The 22,423-nt window shown below is 40.8% G+C and overlaps 2 protein-coding genes across 2 annotated transcripts; one reads left to right on the top strand and one right to left on the bottom strand.

The window, feature by feature from the left end:
- The first annotated feature begins 1,114 nt into the window (after positions 1 to 1,114).
- SPATA9 (spermatogenesis associated 9) lies at positions 1,115 to 13,015 on the top strand. The gene is given in 6 exon segments (XM_048851791.2): positions 1,115 to 1,175; positions 1,309 to 1,397; positions 9,515 to 9,742; positions 10,430 to 10,525; positions 12,748 to 12,990; positions 12,992 to 13,015. Coding segments are annotated over 6 exon segments (741 nt in total).
- A 5,169-nt stretch (positions 13,016 to 18,184) lies between these two features.
- On the bottom strand, positions 18,185 to 21,527 carry RFESD (Rieske Fe-S domain containing). The gene is made up of 4 exons (XM_048850617.2): positions 20,425 to 21,527; positions 19,641 to 19,821; positions 19,507 to 19,541; positions 18,185 to 18,725 (listed from the first exon to the last, which is right to left on the bottom strand). The coding sequence occupies exons 2-4, from the start codon at positions 19,816 to 19,818 to the stop codon at positions 18,456 to 18,458; spliced, it is 483 nt and encodes a 160-aa protein (XP_048706574.1). The 5' UTR covers positions 19,819 to 19,821; positions 20,425 to 21,527; the 3' UTR covers positions 18,185 to 18,455.
- Between the last annotated feature and the right edge of the window lie 896 nt (positions 21,528 to 22,423).

The raw sequence follows: 22,423 nt of genomic DNA, 5'->3' as shown, positions 1-22,423 counted from the left end.
TTCCTTCCTTCCTCCAAGACACCCAAACTGTAGACTTTGATGCACAACACCTCAGTGATACCCTATAGTGCAAATCTGAATTAATAAATAATATATATTCTGCAATACTTCAAGGAAAATGGGTGAAATTCTCAACCCCCCATTTTCTCAGTAAATGGGGCTTTATATGGGCCAGTAGGAACACTATTCTCACTAACAGTGGCAAGGCACCAGCCATCCTGGCATCTGGTCCAAAGGCATCACTATTGTTGTGGTCTTGCTGAACATTACCTCTCAGTATTAAACACAGGGGTTTATAAACTATACTAATTAAAGACAGCTGACAAATACCCCTAGTTCAGAAATGTGGCAATGTTTTGTTTCTGGTCTCTCTTACGTTGGCAACCAATGCAGCCATATTAAGAATCACGTGAATTAAACATATATTTTTGGCACGTTTGAGGGCTCCATTGGTAGTGGCCAACATTAGTATCTTGACACTTGGGTATTTCCTTATCTTAGAGAGAAGAGCAGAAGGAACTAGAAGCAGCTGGAGCCTATTAGTTTCCCAGGAGCCAACCTGGTGCATATAATAAGAAAAGGAATAATAAATCACTGGCTGACTGATGGAAAGGCTCATAGCTATAATGAGAGAAACAGTCTAATGCAAAGGACAAAAACTATGAGTTCTCTTGCTTGCTTAAAACTTAAGGAAAGGACTAAGGGACTTTTGTTTGTTTACCTTGAACCTGAAGACAAAGGAAATCAGAGACGTATTTTGTTTAGCCCTAAGCCCATGGATTTAGGATACCAGAAGAGCAAGATGTAAAAACAGTGTATCCTTGTGCACAACTTAGAAGAAATGTGATCATTTACATGGCAACTTGTGAAAAGTACGGATGATTTTTTTCCTGATAGGATCATACCTTGGGCACCACACATCCGCAGAGCATCAGAAGCTAAGTGGGTACCTAAGAGATCCACTGTGCTGTCATAAAGACTCCCTGCCTGGATATGGTGATGTTCATGTGGGGGGGGCCATGGTGTGCTCATTTGTGATCTGAGAGTTCATCTGAGTTAGTCTTGTGAGGTAACTGGAGCTTAGGACTCAGGGGAACTCACCCTAGGACACAAGATGCCCATCAAACCAATCGGGTGGATATGTGGGCAGGTGTTAAAGAGATTTTCTGGACAAGGTACATAATCCTGGTTGTGATCCATTTAAACCCATAAACCTTCCTTGTCCTACCTATTTGTACATGGTACCACCACTTTGTTTAATTAATTAGGTTTTTAATTTAATCTTTAATTGCTTCTTTTTTACCTCAGTTTACCTAATTCAGAGAACAGTTGTGGAAATTATAGATGAGATTAAGGATGAATTTCCAACCATAATTGGATTGCAACAGTCAAACCAGGTAAAGGTACTGAATTATTGTATTTCATTGCCATTGAAGTTCTGATAAAGGATTTTCCCCTTCTTGTTTAAAAATATTATGAATGTGTTTTATCTACCATTATTTAATAAGACATGCTCTGCTGAGGTTGATATTTCGTCATTAAATAGTTATTGGAGCAGGGACTGGAACCTGGGTCTGCCAGGTGGGTGCTCTAATCTCTGGACTGTAGAGTTATGTCTCACTCTTTCTCTGGTGGGGCTTCTCCACTTCCATTTTGTGCTGGGCCCAATCTGGAAAGTGGTCTCTGAATTGGACATTGTAGGTGAGACAGGCAGGGGAATGGCCTGAGCTGCTTTATGGCATCAGGATTTAGATGGCTCCATACATACCCACTGGCAAAAATATAGGGGAATTTATCGGCAGAAATGTAGATGCCTAGGTAATTTGTGGGTTAGGTGGCAGCTGAGTGGAGGTTTTGAGAATCCTAACTTGAGAATCTTAAAACTGCCTCAAGTGGCACTTAGATGCCCAAAAATGTTTGTGGATGCAGCCTGCTGTCCTCTATTCCTCATCTGTGGAATGGAGATTAAAATTCCCCTATTTCACAGAGATGTTTTGAAGGTAAAATCCATTAAGGCTTGTGAGGTGCTCAGACTCTCTATTGTGATAGACCCTCAACTCCTTCTACACTTCCAATTCCACTGACACTGGCAAATCAGACTGTGAAGCAGGACATCAATTCCAATCCCTCTCATGTAGAAATAAAATTGGGAGAAGAAGGCCTGTAATAAATTATTGCCTGAAATACCCCAACATCTACTTCCTGTGTTCCTGGTCTCTGGCTGCAGAGCATCTTTGGCAGAAATTCCGTGACTAGGCTGACTTCTAACACTACAAATTCATTTTCTTCTTCAGTTCTGGCATTTTCCTAGCTAAACAACTCCACTTAACCAATTTAATTGAATCTCATGTCCACAATCCCAACCACCTCTGACCACTCCTCAAACCCTCACCTCCTCCAACCTCCACTTCTCCCTGCACAAGTTCTTGCCAATTTCTTCCATGAGAAAATTTGACAAAATGCAATATGATCTTCCACCTCTTTTTCTACAACTCTCTCCTCCTCCTCCCTGTCACAGACACAGGAGTTTCTCATCTGTTCTCCTCCTCTAAGCCTTCCTCTTGCCCCACTGACCCCATCCCATCTGATTTCCCTCAGATTTCCCTCATACCCACTCTCATTCCTTCCCTTACTCTTCTTGACCTCTTGTGTGCCTCTGGCTCCGTTGACTGGAATGAGGGCAGTCTAGCTTAGTGGTCAGAGCAGGCATCAGGAACCAAGGACTAGGGGCAGAGCCAGAGTCAGTAGTGGGAAGCCAGGGCCAAAGATCAAACCAAGGTCAGGAACTGAAGCAAGCAGGGTAACAGGCAAGGAGGGGTTGAAGGCAGAGGCAGGACAGGAATAAGGTAACAGGAGCAATCACAGTGGTGGGCATGAACGTTGAGCATCCAGCAAGCTGCTGCTGCTACCCCCTCCAGCCAATCAGGTGGTGTAGCCAATCAGACAGCTGTTGTAGGCCAAAGATACTGAGGAGGCTGCCTGGAGACTAGCTCTGCAGCAGGTCGTGATTCCTGACACTTTTTCCCCTCACGATACAAGCATGCTTTAGTCTCTCCCATCTTAAAAAAAATCCATCCTTGATCCAACATGCCTTTCCAGTTTGTGCCGCATCCTCCCCTTCACCTCTAAGCTCATTGAACATGCTGTTTACATTTGCTGTCTAGAGTCCTCTCTTCCAGTTCCATCCTAGACCCTCTCCAACTAGCTTCTATCCTTTGCGCTTAACTGAAACTTACTAATCCTCTTGAAATCTTGTCCTTCTGTGACTGTCCTTTCCTGATTCTCCTCCTACCTCTCTAATTGTTCTTTAGTGTGTCCTTTGGAAGATCCTCCTCATTTCCTCTCCAACTTTCTGTAGGAGCTCCACAGGGATCTGTTTTTCATCCCTTTCTTTTCTCCCTCCACACTTATCTCTGAAATCTCATCCATAAATACAAATTAAACTACCATTTCAATGCTGATGACTCACAGATCTACCTCTCTACTCCAGGCCTGTCCCATTCTGTCTAAACTAAAACCATGGCCTGCCTCTCTGATTGGCTAAAATCCACAATGCAATATCAGTGCAAGTTCAGCATGGCTGAAACAGAGTTCTTAATCTTTTCCACTATGTTTTCTTAAACTCAGACCTGTTTTTTCATCTTCCCATCCAGGCTATATCTAAATCTTGCTGTTTCTTTCCATACAACTACTCTTGAGATTTCCTGTCCATTTACACAGCTACAACTCTTGTCCAAGGTTTCATCTCACATCTCAATTGCTGCAACATCCTTCTCACTAGCCTCGATGAAGTAAATCTCTCCCTGCTCGTATCTATGTAGAATGCTGATGCAAAGATCAATTTCCTTGCTCATTGCTTTGACCACATCACCTCGCTCTCTTTGAATCGCACCACTAGCTCCATCTTCTCTATTGCATCAAATATAAACAACTTATTTTCACTTTCAAGGCCCTTTACAACGTATCACCACCCATCCTACCTATCATCCATTCATGATCAAAATGTCAGCTCCGACTTCTGAACAGGTCATGAGGCCAGCCTCTATCACCCACTCATTAATAACATGAACACCTTTGTACTTTCTCCCATGCTGCCCCTCACACCTGGGAGATGCTCCCCATAAATATCCACAAAACTAACTCATTATCCTCCTTAAGATTCTCCTTTTCCATTACACCTATTAAAAAAACTTTACAACGGTTAGGCTGCTGGCATGCAGAGACCACTAACAATCATGCTGACAAGTATCATCTAATTGTTTCCTTGCACTTCCCCATCTAACTCTCTGTGTCCATCTGTTGTCTCTTGTCTTATACTTGGATTGTAAACTCTTTGGAACAGGGTCTGTCTTTTTGGTCTGTGTTTGTGCAGCACCTAGCACAATGGGATTCTGGTCCATGACTGGGGCTCCTAAGTTCTACAATAATACAAAATCATAATAGGAATAACACAGCAATGTCTATTGAATGTTATAATTTGTATTGCAGTAGTACCCAAAGGCCTCAATTAGGATTGGGATCCTGCTGTGCTAAGTGGTGACCCAAAGAGCTTAAAATATGATAGGCAACAAATGCCTTTTTCTATTGCCATTTAGGACTTGATCCTGCTCCTGCTGATGTCAGTGGGTGTTTTGCTATTTTAATAGGCTTGGGATCAGCCTTAAATGAACAAGAAAATATTTATTATTTCACCTCTTATTGACATTGGCATCAATAATCCCCACTTTCTATTAGGGGACTAATATGACCGAAAGAGTGGCTACAAATGCCCCCTCCCACCTAATTATACTACTGCAAAGCTCCCATTTGGGGAGTTTTGCTTGAGTAAAGATTGCCACTGACTCAGGTGGGAACAGCACTACTAAATCTGTTTGTGGACACTGATAAAATGTAATTTACACTTCTTCCTTGACAACATGAGCTAAAGTGTGTACCATATACCATACATAATGGATATGGTGACATTTAGTCATTAGGTGCTAAGGGCATTGTGATACATATAAGAACAGCCATATTGGGTCAGACTAATGGTCCAACTAGCCTAGTGTCCTGTCTTCTGACAGTGGCCAGAGACAGATGCTTCAGAGGGAATGAACATCACAGGGCAATTTATCAAGTGATCCATCCCATGTGGTCCAGTCCCAGTTTCTGGCAGTTGGGGGTTTAAGGACACCCAGAGCATGGGGTTGAGTCCCTGACCATCCGGGTGAACAGCTATTGATAGACCTGCCTTCCATGAACATATCTATTTCTTTTTTGAACCCTGTTATACTTTTGGACTTCACAACATCCCATGGAAATGAGTTCCACAGGTTGATTATGTACTGTGCGAAGAAGGATTTCCTTTTGTTTGTTTTAAACTTGCTGCCTATTAATTTAATTGGGGACCCCTAGTTTTTGTGTTACATGAAGAGCTAAATAACACTTCCCTATTCTATTTCTCCATGCCATTCATGATTTTATAGACCTATCATCTCTTTTCATCGTCTCTTTTCTAAAATGAACAGTCCAAGTCTTTTTAACCTCGCCTCAGATGGAAGTTGTTCCATACCCCCAATTGTTTTTGTTGCCCTTCTCTGTACTTTTTCCAATTCTAATATCTCTTTTTGAGATGGGCAACCAAAACTGCACAAAGTGGGCATACCATGGATTTATATAGTGGCATGATATTATTTTTTTGTCTTTTTATCTATTCCTCTCCGAATATTCTGTTAGCTTTTTTGACTTTTGCTGTAAAGTGAGTGGATGTTTTCAGAGAACCATCCACAATGATCTCTTTCTTGAATGGTAACAGCTAATTTAGACCCCATCATTTTGTACATATAGTTGGGATTATTTTTTCCAATGTGCATTACCTTGCACTTATCAACACTGAATTTCATCTGCCATTTTCTCACCCAGTCACCCAGATTAGTGAGATCCTTTTGTAATGCTTTGCAGTCAGCTTTGAACTATCTTGAGTAATTTTGCATCACCTGCCACCTTACTGTTCATCCTTTTTTCCAGATCACTTATGAATATGTTGAACAGCACAGATACCAGTACAGATTGGGGGACCCCACTATTTACCTCCCTCCATTGTGAAAACTCACCATTTATTCCTACCATTTGTTTCCTATCTTTCAACCAGCTACTGATCTATGAGAGGACCTTCCCTCTTATCCTATGACTGCTTAGTTTGCTCAAAAACCTTTGGTGAGGGACCTTGTCAAAGGCTTGCTGAAAGTCCAAGTACACTATAGCGAGTGGATCATGCTTGTCCAAATGCTTGTTGATGCTATCAGATCATTCTAATATACGGGTGAGGCATGATTTCCCTTTAAAAATGCTGTGTTGACTCTTCCTTAACATATCATGTTTATCTATGTTGTCTGATAATTTTGTTCTTTACTACAGTTTCAATCAATTTGCCTGGTACTGAAGTTAGGCTTACTGGCCTGTAAGTGCCAGGATTGTACTTGGAGCCTTTAAAAAAAAAAATAAGTTACATTAGCTACCCTCCAGTTATCTTATACAGAAGGTGATTTAAGTGACAGATTACATACCTTAGTTAGTTTTGCAATTTCATATTTGAGTTCCTTCAGAACTCTTGGGTGACAACCACCTGGTTTTAGTGACTAATTTATCAATTTGTTCCAAAACCTCCTCTACTGACACCTCAATCTGGGACAGTTCCTCAGATTTGTCACATAAGAAGATCAGCACAGGTGTCGGGATCTCCCCCATAGCCTCTGCAGTGAAGACTGATACAAAGAATTCATTTAGCTTCTCTGCAGCAGCCCCATCTTCCTTAAGTGCTCCTTTAGCATCTTGGCCATCCTGGGGCCCCATGGACTGTTTGACAGGCTTCCAGCTTCTGATATACTTTAAAAAAATTGCAGTTAGGTTTTTTTTGACCTTAGCTAGTTCTTCAATTTTTTTTTTTTTTGCCCTGCCTTTTACACTTGACAGAGTTTAAGCTTCTTTCTATTTTCCTCACTAGGATTTTACTTCCAATTTTAAAGGAATTTTTTTTTGGGGGGAGGGGACTATAACAGCCTCTCTTACTCTGCTGTTTAGTCACGGTAGCACGGTCCTCTTACAGTTTTTAAAATGATTATTTAGGGCATACATTTCATTTGAGCCTCTGTTATGATGTTTTTAAAAAGTCTCCATGCAGTTTGCAGGCATTTCACTCTTGTGACTGTTCCTTTTAATTTCCATTTAACTAGCCTCCTCACTTTTGTATAGTTCCCTTTTTTTAAATTAAATGCGACTGCGGTGGGTTTATTTGCATTCTCTCCCCCCTCCATTATGTTAAATTTAATTACATTATGGTTGCAATTATATTCACCTCTTGAATTAGATCCTGTGTTCCATTTCAATGCACATTCCTTCCTAAATGTTTTGAGAACCTTACGTATTTTTTTTATTTATCACATATAATAATAGTAATAGCCAATGGTACAAAACATTTAAGACAGATCCTCACCTGGAGTAAATTGTCATAGCTCCATTTATTTCAACAACTATGGCACTTTACATCTGAGAATCTACCCTGCATTTTTTTTCAAGCAACATTGTACAGGGTTTAGTTACAGGACTCCCACTGATGATTTTTTTTTTTAATGGAAGTTGCACTTCTGACCAATATCAGATAAAATACAGGTCACTGCAGAGCACACAGAAACACGTCTTAGTTCCCTACATGTGTAAGATACAATTTCTCCCATTTAGTTCAGTCACTGAAATTCATCACCCTCACTGAGCAAAATCCGAGTGGTTAGAATTGTGGAGGGAAGACTGCTATGGAATGCTCATACTTAGATCTTTCTCACACCGTCATCCTGTGGCCAGGCTATTATGCCAGTGTATGGACAGGAAGAATGACTGCTGCTACATTGTACCTAGCTACTTGGATCATTGTATCCCTCTAATTACAGATCATGTGGTCCATTATAGAGCCGACACAGAGCTCCCCTATAGAGTGTGAAGGAGAGGGTTCAGAGAACCCTCCACAATCTCTCTAACCACAGTACAATCACCACGGGGCAGAAATAGGGCTAAGGGCTTTGTGCTGCTTCCCCCACCATCACCACCACACTAGGGTAAATTTCACACTAATCAATTGATTAGGTTTTCTTTAACATTTGGTTGAATCCCATTGGGCTGTAGGATATAAGGTCAGGTTTCTAAAAGAAGCAAGGATGAAAGATTTTTGTAAGGCTTTGTTACTTGTAATATGCTAATGCCCAAAGGCTCCAATCAGTACTGGGCCCCCTTGATCTTTAAATCAATATTTGAGGACGTCAGTAACTCAGCCAGAGGTTATGGGCCTATTACAGAAGTGGGAGGGTGAGCTTCTGTGGCCTGAAAAGCACAGGAAGTCCAACTAAAAAATCAGGATGATGCCTTCTGGTCTTAAAGTCTGAGACTCTATGATAATTTGTACTATTACTAAAAACTGGCAAGCTAAGTGTCCTGGAAGAAGTGGGTGAAGAGGAGGAAAGGAGGGATTTGAAGGGGAGAATAGAGGCTTTATTTTTCAGCTCAGGAATGACATTCCATGCATAAGTGGCATCATGGAAGAAAGATGTTTGTGGGAGAAGTGGACTCAGGCAAGGCTGGCATTGTCAGAGCAGGGGGCAAGGGAAAATGCTCAGAGATGAGCAGATGAGTAGAACATATTTTAAAATGTTTACAAATATTGAAGTAGAATATGCCTCTATCTTAAGCATTTCGAATATGCCCATCATTGTATTACCAGGTGGCAATGTTGTAACTGAAATCAATAGGTAAATCACCAACAATAAACTCTTTTGGTCCATATCAAGTGTAATCTCAGTTTAATCGGATACATCCTCTATTAGGCTCTTTATGTTCTGAGCTGATAGACTCTCTCAGCGAGAACACCTGCATCTCCAAATTTATATATTTAGGTTTGCTTTTGATGCTGAGTCTGATGGAAAACAGGGTGAGCTCTGCAAGATGACAGAGCCTCCTGGGAGGTGCTGACACCATCAACATCCACAGAAGTAAAGTACTTCTCAAATTCAGATGATAGCAGCACTTTCCTGTTTGCTAAGCCACTGTAGGAGCGGGAATACTGCAAAGGCCATACACCTATTACAGGAGAAGGGTAGTCTTGTGTCCACTGGCCAAACAGGAGCTACAAAAGATTTTTCTTCTAGATGCTAACTGTGCTATATAAATGCATGTTGTTTCCCAAGACATTAAAAGTGTAAAACATTCTGGTACTTTATATATGAACACGGGGCAGGATTATATCTTCCTATGTGTTTATAAAGTATCTTGGATGTTGCCACAAATCAAGTAATTATACATGTTCATTAGTTGTAGAGTTAAATGAAGAATGATAACTGAGCTTTTAATAAAATCACTTGTATCTCTGCATAGCCTCAGTATCAAAGGATTATCTTTGGAATAGCCTTTCACTCTCCATAAAGTCATGATATTCTAAGAAATTCATTTTAGAATCATATGCCATATTATTTCTCAAACACTTCCCTTTCAGGAAATTGTTCCCATTCTACAAGCATCCAGATCAGTTGTGGCAAGTGCATTCTCTTCATCTCCTGGAGTAAGAGTTATTAATGGGCTAAACAGAATATCAACATCTTCAAAATCTGTTGCCAAAGTCTTGCAGCCACAACTTGTTCAACATTTTGCAGAGTTAAATACTATGTCTCATCGTCTTCTGAAAAATGTAAACACACCAAAGCAGCCTCTCTATAAAAATCAGGTATGGGAGCATTAGTTCAAATGCTTATTATTTAGGACCTATTCTGACATTCTTTACCTGCAATGTATATCAGGTTTTCCAACTACTTTCAATTAAAAGTTCTGTTCCACAGCTCATTCAAGTTACTGTGTGCAAAACTGGAATCTTTACCATCTTTATCTCATTTTCCCCTATGAATACTTTCACCTCTATTACACAGTAATTCATACAGGCACAAATCCTGAAACCATTGGTTTGTCCTCATTCAGTTAACATGCTGGGCCAAAACAGTAGGCATTTTGCCTGAATAAGGACTGTATACAAACATATCCCGATTGCACCCAATATCTGCAAGTGGAGAGGCCCCCGCATAGGTGGTTCTCCTCCTTCCACATGGAAAGAGACTTTAGCCAGCTCTGCAGCAGCATTAACTCTCCTCCTCCATCACTACTTTCTCCTATAAGCTACAGAAGGCCTGCTGAGTCAGAAGAATAGGCAGGCTGGTAGATGGGCTGTAGTGGATGCCACCCCTTTATGCTTGTGATTCCTGTATGTTCCAGTGACCCACACAGATGACAAAATGAATGTAAATATAGACATTACAGAAGTGGATATAGATATAGAAAACTGCTGTTAAAACATTGTCCTATTGAGCAGCATTGATATTTTGGCAGCAAAAACTGTTTTAAAAAATTATTTTTCCTTCAGGGTAGAACATTTTCCCTGTTCGATGTGATCTCCTATCCAGCAAAGACTGCTCTCACCAGCATAATGTGTGCTTCCTATGCAGCACTAATTTATGTGGTAAGTATACGCTTCTTAGTTTTGCACCTGATTCTGCCACCCTTTCCCACAGTGAGTAGTGCCTTACTCCATATGTGAAACCAATAGGACTATGTGCAGCATAAGGTACTATTTAGTGGGTAAAGGGGACAGAATCAGGCATTTTTTAATCAATTCAGTTCCTTAATATTCATGCTATAGTAATGTAGCCATCAGAATAAGATTTAAATGCTGTCATCAACAATACGAAAAGGAGTACTTTCGTGAGCTACAGTTTATGCTCAAATAAATTTGTTAGTCTCTAAGGTGCCACAAGTACTCCTTTTCTTTTTGTGAACTAACACGGCTGCTACTCTGAAACCTGTCATCAACAATACGCATTTCAGTTTTTTCTCTGCTCTTTTCATACAGGTAGCTGCATGACAGGTGCAATGAAATGGTTATTTTTACTCAAGTTGCATTTGAGTGTGCTTTGTACATGTTTAGGCAGCCTTGCAAACTTGGTCCCAAACCAAGGCATAAAAATCTACTCCCCTGTCTTCCGCTATATTGATTGATAATGGAAACTAATGATATTTACTCACTTATTTAAAAAAATTAAAAGAACCCAAAAACCCAACTACTTACCCTAGATAAGTGGGACGCTATTATTTTTCAATGCTGCATTAAATTGTCTCATGAATTTGTGGCTAATGATTTGCTGATTCTTTACTCAAGATTATTTGCCCCTCTGACCCATCCCCTCTAACCTGTCTCATAGACTTTAAGGCCAGAAAGACCCATCATGATAATCTAGTCTGATCTCCTGCACATGACAGGCCACAGAACCTCCTCATTCACCCACTCCTGTCACAACCTCTGAGTTACTAAGCTACTCAAATGTTCATTTAAAGACTTAATTACACAGAACCCATCATTTACTCTAGTTCAAATCAGCAAATGATCCATGTTCCATGCTGCAAAGGAAGGTGAAAAAACCCCCGGATCTCGGTCACATTTCCCAACTCAAACATGGCAATCAGTTAGATGCATGGAGTGAAAAATACTGTAGGCAGGTATAAATATACAGCACATGAAAAGATGGGAGTTGCCTTACCAAGGGGGTGACGGGGTCAGTGCTAATGAGGCCAATTCAATCAGGCTGGCTATGGCCCATTCCCAACAGTGGACAAGGCGTGAGTGTCAACAGAAGGAAAATTACTTTTTGTAGTGACCCAGCCACTCCCAGTCTTTATTCAGGCTTCATTTGGTGTCAAATTTGCAAATTAATTCCAGCTCTGCAGTTTCTCGTTGAAGTCTATTTTTGAAGGGGTTTTTTTGTAGAAGAATGGCTGCTTTTAAGTCTGTTATTGAGGGTCCAGGAAGATTGAAATGTTCTCCTACTGGTTTTTGAAGGTTACAATTCTTGATGTCTGATTTGTGACCATTTATTCTTTTGTGTAGAGACTGTCCGGTTTGGCCAATGTACATGGCAGAGGGGCATTGCTGGCACGTGATGGCACGTTTCCCATTGGTAGATGTGCAGGTGAACAATGCCCTGATGGTGTGGCTGATGTGGTTAGGTCCTATGATGGTGTCCCTTGAATAGATATGCAGACGGACTTGGCAACAGGGTTTGTTCCAGGGATTGGTTCCTAGGTTAGTGTTTCTGTTGTGTGGTGGGTAGCTGTTGGTGAGTATTTGCTTCAGGTTGGGGGGCTGACTGTAAGCAAGGACTGGCCTGTCTCCCAAAGTCTGTGAGAGTGAGGGATCGTCCTCCAGGATAGGTTGTAGATCCTTGATGATGTGCTGGAGGGGTTTTAGTTGTAAGTATTTACAGTAATACATTCTATAGGAGAAATTTGTAATAGTAATAACTGTTTATTTAAATATTTGATAGACATAATGGCATTGACCCTGTGAGCAAATTCACTTAGCTACAACTGTACAAAGTGTGTGGCTGCTGTGGTGATGTATAAAAGCTTGATCCTATGAAGTGCTAAACATAGTAGCCTTGATCCAACAGCACTTAAGCCTCTGCATAATTTTAAGCACATATATAGTCTTACTGAATTTGCTGGGACTATTCATATGCTTAACTGTATTAGATTGTGGCCAAAGTGGTCAGCACCTTGAAGCATTGAGTCCTTTATTACTAAGATATTGGTATGTATTAAAAAACTTCAAAATAAAGGGTACTTCTTGTTGTTCATTTCAAATGTTATACAGACAGTAACTAAACTATATACCTTTATTGTATGTAGGCAGTCTCTATTAACACAGTATTAGGGAAAATAAAAAACATTGTTGAAGAAGAAAAGGCCTCAAGAGAAAACACTAAGAATAAGGAAGAAAAAGATGTATTCACCAAATATGAAGATTTAGCAAGTTACACTGTGCCCTCTCCAGAGAAGCAAGTCTTTTCTGAATTTCCTGTTGATTCAACTAAGAGCAGCATTCACATCCTACATTCTGCACTGGATCAAGATACAGTACTTAGTAGTGGTAACTGAAGCTCAAACAGGTTTGTGAGCTTTTTGTTAGTGCATTAAATGTGAAAAGAAAGACACTTATATACACAGAATTTACATTCTCTATTTGTTAATAAAATAATTCATACAAAAACTTAATATCTTCAGAGTACCTTGACTAGTGAAAGGAAAAAAAAGTCTATCTAGGTATGGCTGAGGGCCTTACTATGAATGTTTTTAGTGCCATGTTCTATAGGATGTAAATTTCTCACTGACACAAACTGTTTAAATTTCATTGATTATGCAAGTTAAAAAAATCCGATGCTTTTAAGTGTAGAGTCTAGTGGGTTCCTTTTATACCAAATTCCACAAATCTGGCCCATGTCTAAGTGCATTTTTCTAGCAGATGGTCACTGACTATATTGGATTAATGTATACTTTGTTTCCTTTACTGTGGTTCAGCCTGCCAAGGATGTTTCTCTCTGATTTTTCCCTTTACCCAGACTTTTCTCATCTCCCGTCTTGATTCACTGGACTAGGATGTTTGACTTCACAAAATGTTATGAAGTTTAAAAATAACCATATCCAATCGTGTCAGAACTATGAAAAGAGATTATCTTTGCATTTTACCCAAAGCATTAACAGAATACTCTCCTCTGTGTCCCATTGTTGTTGAGAGGCCACACACTCTTATGTTTCATGTTTAAATCTCTTTACAACTTCAGAAGCCAGATTTTAATGAAGTGAGGCCCAAGGTCCACAAGCACCACCTTAATCTAGCATTTAAACACACCCCATTACTCCTTAGTCCATGCAAATACATGATGTACACGTACAGCTCTAATTTTGTATAAACAGATCTACTCATCTGATGGGTTACCCCCCGCTGACATACTGAGGTACCCACCTGTTTCCCCTTACACTGTCCTGATGAGCCAGGCCCTCAAGCCTCCTCCAGCATACACCCAGGCAGGGACACACCCAGCTTCAGAAAGACGGGAGACACTGAAATCAGCTCTGCATGGGAAGGCTTCACTAAAGAAATGCCCAGCACTCAAGTGCACATCCCCCCTGGAGCGTAAACCCAAAATTATACTGTCTTGCACTATACAGAGAACTGTACAGTAGCATAAGCTCATGAAATTCACTCCCTTCCTCAATATGGAGGAAGATGTGCACAGTTTCCCCCCCCCGATCCCCCAGTTATAAGTTCCACAAACTGGTTCCAGAGAAAACAAAAAGTTTATTAACTACAAAAGATATCATTTAAAACCTAAGGGATCGCAAACAGATCAAAGCAGATTACCCAGCAAATAAAACAAAAAACACAATATAAGCTTAAGATACCAAAAAAAGAAACTGGTTACAAGTAGTAGTTTCTCACCCTAAATATTATTTTGGGCAGATTGCAGAGGCTCTTGAAGGCAAGCTGCTCTTGTTTGCAGCTTGAAACTCCAGGCATTACTCTCACAGGCCAGACATCTTTCCAGCCTGGGCTCAGTCCTTCTCCCCACCCCCCTTTGTCTTTTCCTGCACTCATTGTGGGTGGGGAATTCAATGAAGAATGAATGCTGATTAATCCTCCCCAGCCTTAAATAGCTTTTACATATGGCAGGAATCCTTTGTTTTCCAGTGTGGTTCCCACCACCACCACCCTCCGTGGAAAAATACTGGTATTCTACCATGGAGTCTAGTACCAGGTGACAATCACATGACCCTGCAGTATCAAAGCAGCCATGAGTCAGAGGTTGTTTGTAGCATCCCAGGAAAGCTTCTGAGGAAGGTGGGAGATTAGTATCTTCAAAGACCTATTGTTCTCCCTAATGGTCCATTGACTGGTCCCCAGCTAGCCAGCCAAACTGGTTGCATTCTGTCTGGTGGGCATTCCCCAGGTGCAAACGCTTTTGTAGTACAGATGTATTCAATGGAGTCAAGATTCCTAACTTTAGATACAAAAATGATACATGCATACAAATAGGATAATCAAATTCAGTAAATTGTAACTTTTCCAACAATATTTCACATGCCTTATCTTGCAAGAATGCTATAATATTATAACAATAGTTTATGAAAAATATGGGGTGTAGCGTAACACCACCCTTCAACAGATTCAACTATACCACTTAAAACAAAGATGGCCCAGTACTCTGATTAGATCAGCACCTGGATGAAGAATAGTTGGTTGAAGCAGACGCTGAGCAAGAAAAAGAATATGTTGGTGGGCAAAGAAAAGCACTATGAAGAATTTACAGGAACGAGGCAAATACCTTCCTCTGACTAAAGGTATATGTTCCTAATTGATGAAGTCACTCTGTAGTTTATAAATGTTCCTGGATTCCTCAATGATGCTAAGCTTTTGCATAACACAAAACATGAGTTATGCTTTCTACCAGCTCCAGTTGCCTATGAGATTCCATATCATCCTGGCAGACAGACAATGACCTGCCCTCAGTTATTCACACCTTTGCCAGCTCCTATCTGGACCACCATAATGCAATATACCTGGGCCTGAAGCCTTCAATGCTTAGGAAACTCCACTAGTACCAAATGTTGCAGCACATCTCAACAACATTGGCTACCATAAGCACATCAGCCTTGTGCTCCACTCTCTACACTGACTTCACCCAGAATACTGAATCAAGTTCAAGGTCTTGGTATTTATCTTGAATGGCCTGACCCCATAGTATCTGAAAGATCTCCTAAAGTTCTGGGATAAGTACTGTGCTTGACAACTCTGATCCTCAGGCACAATGGGGCTTTCTACCATATGAGCAAAGCTCATCTGTCCAAGAGGCACAGCTTTCTTGGGGACTAGTCAGACTGTGCAATGAACTGCCCCAGTGCCTCTATCACAAACTTTGCTACTTTCTGCTCCAAGTTCTAGGTACACGCTTCTTTGAACTGCCTTATCCAAGATACCTTCTGTCAAGGTTCCTTCCCCACTCTGAACTCTAGGGTACAGATATGGGGACCTGCATGAAAGACCCCCTAAGCTTATTCTTATCAGCTTAGGTTAAAAACTTCCAAGGTACAAACTTTGCCTTGTCCTTGAACAGTATGCTGCCACCACCGAGCGTTTTAAACAAAGAACAGGGAAAGAGACCACTTGGAGATGTCTTCCCACAAAATATCCCCGCAAGCCCTACACCCCCTTTCCTGGGGAAGGCTTGATAATAATCCTCACCAATTGGCACAGGTGAACACAGACCCAAACCCTTGGATCTTAAGAACAATGAAAAATCCATCAGGTTCTTAAAAGAAGAATTTTAATTAAAGAAAATGTAAAAGAATCACCTTTGTAAAATCAGGATAGTAAATACCTTACAGGGTAATTGGATTCAAAATACAGAGAATCCCTCTAGGCAAAACCTTAAGTTACAAAAAGACACGAAGGCAGGAACGTACATTCCCTCCAGCACAGCTTATTTTACCAGCCATTAAACAAAAGAAAATTTAACACATTTTCTAGCTAGATTACTTACTAATTTAACAGGAGTTGGAAGGCTTGCATTTCTGATCTGTTCCTGGCAAAAGCATCACACAGACAGAACCCTTTGTTCCACCCTCTCAAGATTTGAAAGTATCTTGTCCCCCCATTGGTCATTTTGGGTCAGGTGCCAGCGAGTTTACCTTAGCTTCTTAACCCTTTACAGGTGAAAGGGTTTTGCCTCTGGCCAGGAGGGATTTTATAGCACTTGTCAAGGTTCTTCCCCCACTCTGAACTCTAGGGTACAGATGTGGGGACCTGCATGAAAAACCTCCTAAGCTTATCTTTACCAGCTTAGGTCAAAACTTCCCCAAGGTACAAAATATTCCACCCTTTGTCCTTGGATTGGCCGCTGCTACCACCACCAAACTAATACTGGTTACTGGGGAAGAGCTGTTTGGACACGTCTTTCCCCCCCAAAATACTTCCCAAAACCTTGCACCCCACTTCCTGGACAAGGTTTGGTAAAAAGCCTCACCAATTTGCCTAGGTGACTACAGACCCAGACCCTTGGATCTTAAGAACAATGAACAATCCTCCCAACACTTGCACCCCCCCCATTCCTGGGAAATGTTGGATAAAAAGCCTCACCAATTTGCATAGGTGACCACAGACCCAAACCCTTGGATCTGAGAACAATGAAAAAGCATTCAGTTTTCTTACAAGAAGACTTTTAATAAAAATAGAAGTAAATAGAAATAAAGAAATCCCCCCTGTAAAATCAGGATGGTAGATACCTTACAGGGTAATTAGATTCAAAACATAGAGAACCCCTCTAGGCAAAACCTTAAGTTACAAAAAAGATACACAGACAGAAATAGGTATTCTATTCAGCACAGTTCTTTTCTCAGCCATTTAAAGAAATCATAATCTAACACGTACCTAGCTAGATTACTTACTAAAAGTTCTAAGACTCCATTCCTGGTCTATCCCCGGCAAAACAGCATAAGACAGACACACAGACCCTTTGTTTCTCTCCCTCCTCCCAGCTTTTGAAAGTATCTTGTCTCCTCATTGGTCATTTTGGTCAGGTGCCAGCGAGGTTACCTTTAGCTTCTTAACCCTTTACAGGTGAGAGGAGCTTTCCCCTGGCCAGGAGGGATTTCAAAGGGGTTTACCCTTCCCTTTATATTTATGACAGCACTGTATACAGAAAGGTGGTTACCCTTCCCTTTATATTTATGACACCCTCTGATAAGTGTTTACATTTTTAAAATAGTCCAAAACCAAAATTCTACATGACACATCCAATTTTCCTCCAGAGGAAAGGGTGACAGAGAACTCACATGTGTCATGTTGGTTAACTGATTATTGGAATGTGCTCAGGCACTACCATGATGAAGGAGACACAAGTACTTATTTAGAACAGAACTGGGGTAATTGCACACACAAAAGTAACCATGCAAAAGCACATTACAACACACAAATGCTTTGTACATCACTTTATGAAACTCTGGTCCTATGTGTTAAGAAGATAAAATAATAGGTTTTTCTCCTGACCTGCAAATATAATATTTTTTTTAAAATATCTCCCAATTACATTGAAATTATTATAGTTCTAAACTATTTAATGTATACAAAAAATTCTATCCTTCAACGGATATTTACCGTAACATTTCAAGATGTTTTTATAAACTAATTAAATGCAATAGTATAATAATCCTCCTCCTAAAAGTTAAAAGATTTATACTATAGGAATGGAAGATTTAATACTTCAAATATTACAAACTAGTCTAATGTACATACATTAAACTTGTATTTTATTAAAGACAAATATAAAACTGCACTGGCACAATGCTAACTCATTCTAAAGAGGGTCTTGAACTTTTGTTTATGATCTTACTCATTTCTACATTACTTAATGCTCCAATAGCAATAAGATTAACACTGGTATTTCATTATATTAACATCTAGAAAAAATCTGCATATCATCCTGATATACTGATGATGCCTTGTACACACACACACTGATATTTTGCATTATGGCCACTGATTTTGAAGTTCAGGATGTGCATTATTTTTTCATATCAGAACTTCCAGTCTTTTTGTACTTATCAGCATAGTAATCAGAGTCACAGCTGATAGATAAGTCAGAAGGAGTCACATAAACACTTCCATTGTCTACAGTAACCTTGTGAGTTCTTTGCTTTATTCCTTTTGATCGCCATTTTGGTGTTGCTGATGGTTCTGTAGGGTTTACGGCTTGATCTAATCCTTCTCCTGTTGCCAAAGTAATTTTATACTTATGCCAAGGGCAAATAATGCAGGGCTGTCCATTGACATCCTGGGGAAAAAATTAGGACAACCCACAAATCTTACTCTTCTCTATGAAATATCTCTAGACCAACACACAGCTTCGTGGACTAGTTTTAATGCCCTGTACTGCCATGGCAGGAACACCAGGTTCTGTTTTTAAAATTAACAACTGGAATACCAAATCAGATTACTGATCCAGCTAGCATAGCCTGTTTGCAACAGTGACCAATGTCAGAAGATTCAGAGGAAAACCCATAATGCCCCTAACTGGCAATAATCTAGAATAATGGGATGTGTGTGCATAGATGACAGGGATTCTTTCAGACTCCAGATAATAAAGATAACAGCCATTTTTTATTTTCAACAGTGTGACTGGAGATGCTTTTACTTACTCACATTTTGACATACACCACATCTCTCTATGATGTGCAAACACAAAGCATGCTGTCAGTGTTTTATAAAGTAAGTGTCTCTAGTAAGTGCCTAATAATAAATGATTATTAAACTATTTGTCTCAAAAGTACCTGAACTTGGCCTCCTGTCCCTCAAACCAGCAGGGAGTTGAGAGCATTGTGGACATTGAAAAATTAAGGACTGTTAAAGATAGTGGTCCATTATAGAGAGAGAGGGCCAAATTTTGCTTTCAGCTATACCAGTGTAAATCCAAAGTAACCCCACTGATTCCAGTAGAATTACTGCAGTGTTACCAAGAACATTATTTAGCCCAAAGTGAGAGAATAATATAAAATTGGTATTAAAATGTAAAAAGATTCTGAATAATTGTGTGTTATTTTTAGAATGTTACATACCTCTATCTCTCCAAGATGTAAAGGACCTCCTGCATCTGAAACATAGTGGAATATGGAATTAGAGTCAACACTCACACTAGCTTACTTTAAAATTGTTACATAAACACCAAGATGAAGAGTGCAAACAATCTTACGGTAACAGTAACGGTCCATGGCATAAAATTTCCCTTCATGGTAGAAAACGACAACTTCTCTGTCATGCACACTAGCTGTTATTCTTTGGGACTGTTTTATGTCTTCTTCCTTACCGGCATATACAGGAGCATCAGCCTTCACTTTATCAGGTGTTTCAACTGAGCTGTGCAAATCCATGTCCTCTAGTTAAAATAGTAAAAAGCCACTTTATAAAACAATTAAAGTTTAGGGTTTCTAAACAAGGACACTTTGGTTACCAAGTCATTCATAAAGATATTTAACCAAAATATCATAAGCAAAAGTTTTGGTGAAAATATATCTGTATTATATTAATAAAACATCCCTGCTTCATAACAATGTATATCCAGTCTGTTAGATAAAAGAACAAATGTCATGGTACCTATTAATTAAAAGTTCATTACTAGACTGAGGGCTTGGGTAACAGCAACACTGCAGTTGGGGCAAAATGAGACTTAGATTCTAAACCTCTTTTAATTCATTTATGCCAATCCCCCCAAAAAACTCCATATAAACAAAAACAAATGTGCTAAAACTATTTTTTAGATCATGTCCAGGTTGGGGATATACACGGATTTAAAAAAATAAAAGGGTTAAAGTTTACATGCAAAAGAAAAACAAAGTTAAAAAAAAAGTCTTTGTATGTACAGAGAAGAATGGGCACAAGGGAGGGTAGAGGGGTGTAACCAAAGTGGGACAGAATCAAGCTCTAAATGGGATAAAAGCAATGTAGCTCCTCAGTAACACATCAAGTCACATCAGTACCTTAGATCCATACTAGAGCATGACGGAGATGAAGAATGGATGAAGAAATGAAGTTGCAAAGTAATGAGAGCAGCACCAATTCCCTCTATAGCTCCATCACATCCAGGCCTCCTCTATGTATCAGCTCTGATAAGTGCTTCTTTACTGAAAAAGGCTTTCTAAAAGACAATGGAACTGGTCTGAACAGCAAAAAAAGGCAGTCTTTGTGTGGGACACAACATGGCTGAAGTGAACTTTGCAAGAACTGAATAGAGGAAGGCTGTGGCTGGGCTGATAACAGAAGATAAGAGTTGTTTGCTTCTTTACTCCTTATAATTATCTCATAGCTGCCTTCTCCAGAAGGCATTGTGGAGTCACACTCATTTAAAACAGCATTTAGAAGTTTTTTATAACATTCCTATGTTAATTCACGCATGGCAAACAAATAATTCTAAATCAAATATGCATGTCACAGCCCCTGCAGGCTGGTGTAAACACCATGGTACTTTCCAGGCTACTTACAAGCTGATTATGCATAAATCTAATAGCAGTACGGCTCCTTCAGGCAGCCCCATCCATTTGTGTTTCAGCTCATGCCATGTTTCTATTTCTAGCTAAGATTTTATCGTAATTATTAGTCACAGGAATACATTATCCTGAGAATTACTCACTTCTTTCACAGCTTGCTTTGTAAATAAGCATAGTACAAAATATTCTGAAGACTGTGAACTGTAAACTCCTGATCTCTAATATCACTGATTCAGTATGTAACCTTCAGCAAGTCACAGAGGCAAAAATTTTCAAATACAGTGCCTACAATTAGGCATTCTCATCCTCACGAAGGTGCCTGATTCTGCATGATGATCAGCACCCAAAACTCCCACCAAGATTGATGGGAGTTTTAGCTGCTGAACACCTCTGACAATCAGGCCACATGTATTTGGTTGCCTAAATGTAGGCATGCACCCAAGTTTGATTCAGACTTAAAAAGGCTTCAGCTCAGCCTCTGATTTTGCTGGCATGTTTTGGCACCCACATTTAATAGCTGGGGCAAGTGCGAACATTTAAACATTAAATGTCACTTTGAGGCACAATCAGGCTGATATGTAAATGCTAGCATATGTGCTTACAATTAACTGCAGAACCAAAACTGTCCCAACAAACGGCAGGTCCTCCAGAGAAAGCCCTTGAGACTGACCATTTGAATCTGAGTATAAGTCTGTTAAGAAGCACTGTGGCCGAGGAAGGGTTTCTAGCACTGAGGGAGAGAGCCAAGGGATTCTTGCCACGGGCAAATTATAATTAGACCCTTTTTTCAGCCCACTAATGGCGACTCTCAGCTGGGAGCTGGTGGTGAGCATGGGAAGAACTAGCTGGAAGTGGATATTCTGGCTCTGACAGATGGGAGGAGGCAGGCTCCTTGCCCACTGGGAGCAGCAGAGAGGGGGGATTCCACATCGCATGATAGAAACCTAATGAAAACTCCACTCCAGCCTTCCCCTGGTATCCTTCCTCCTCATCCTCTCTGTGCCTGGCTGGAGCGCTTCCTAGCCCCCGCCAGGAGCAGCAGCTCTCTCCTCAAAACACTCAGCTACCAGTTAACCCCCAGCCACTGAAGTGCTACGGAAAGAGGAGTGGCCGAGCCAGCTTCCCCCTCCACCAGCCGCTGTGGGCGCTCTAGTTTTCTGGCCGCTCCTCGGGGCAGGCCCGCGCCCTCAAGTTTCCATCCAGCATCTCCTGCCCCGCAGCCCTGCCAGGCCGAGGGGAGCGTGGCCCCAGCCCCACCCCGGCTCCCACCGCCTGAGCAGAAAACAGGGAGCGCCATCGCCCGGGCCCCCATGCTCGGTGCGAGCAGCAGGCTCAAGGGCTAGGCGCGGGCGGGAGCTCTCTGGGTCTGGCCGGCGGAGGGGACACAACGGTGCCGGTACAATTGGGGCCTCGCGCGAAGCGGGAGCACCCGGGGAGAGCCCGCTCCGTCAGTTCCCCGGCCGGGCTCGGCCCACGGTTCGCAGCCGCGACG

Source organism: Caretta caretta, chromosome 5 (assembly GCF_965140235.1).
Source record: "Caretta caretta isolate rCarCar2 chromosome 5, rCarCar1.hap1, whole genome shotgun sequence".
NCBI lineage: Eukaryota > Metazoa > Chordata > Testudines > Cheloniidae > Caretta > Caretta caretta.
This window is presented reverse-complemented; position numbering and strand designations above follow the sequence as displayed.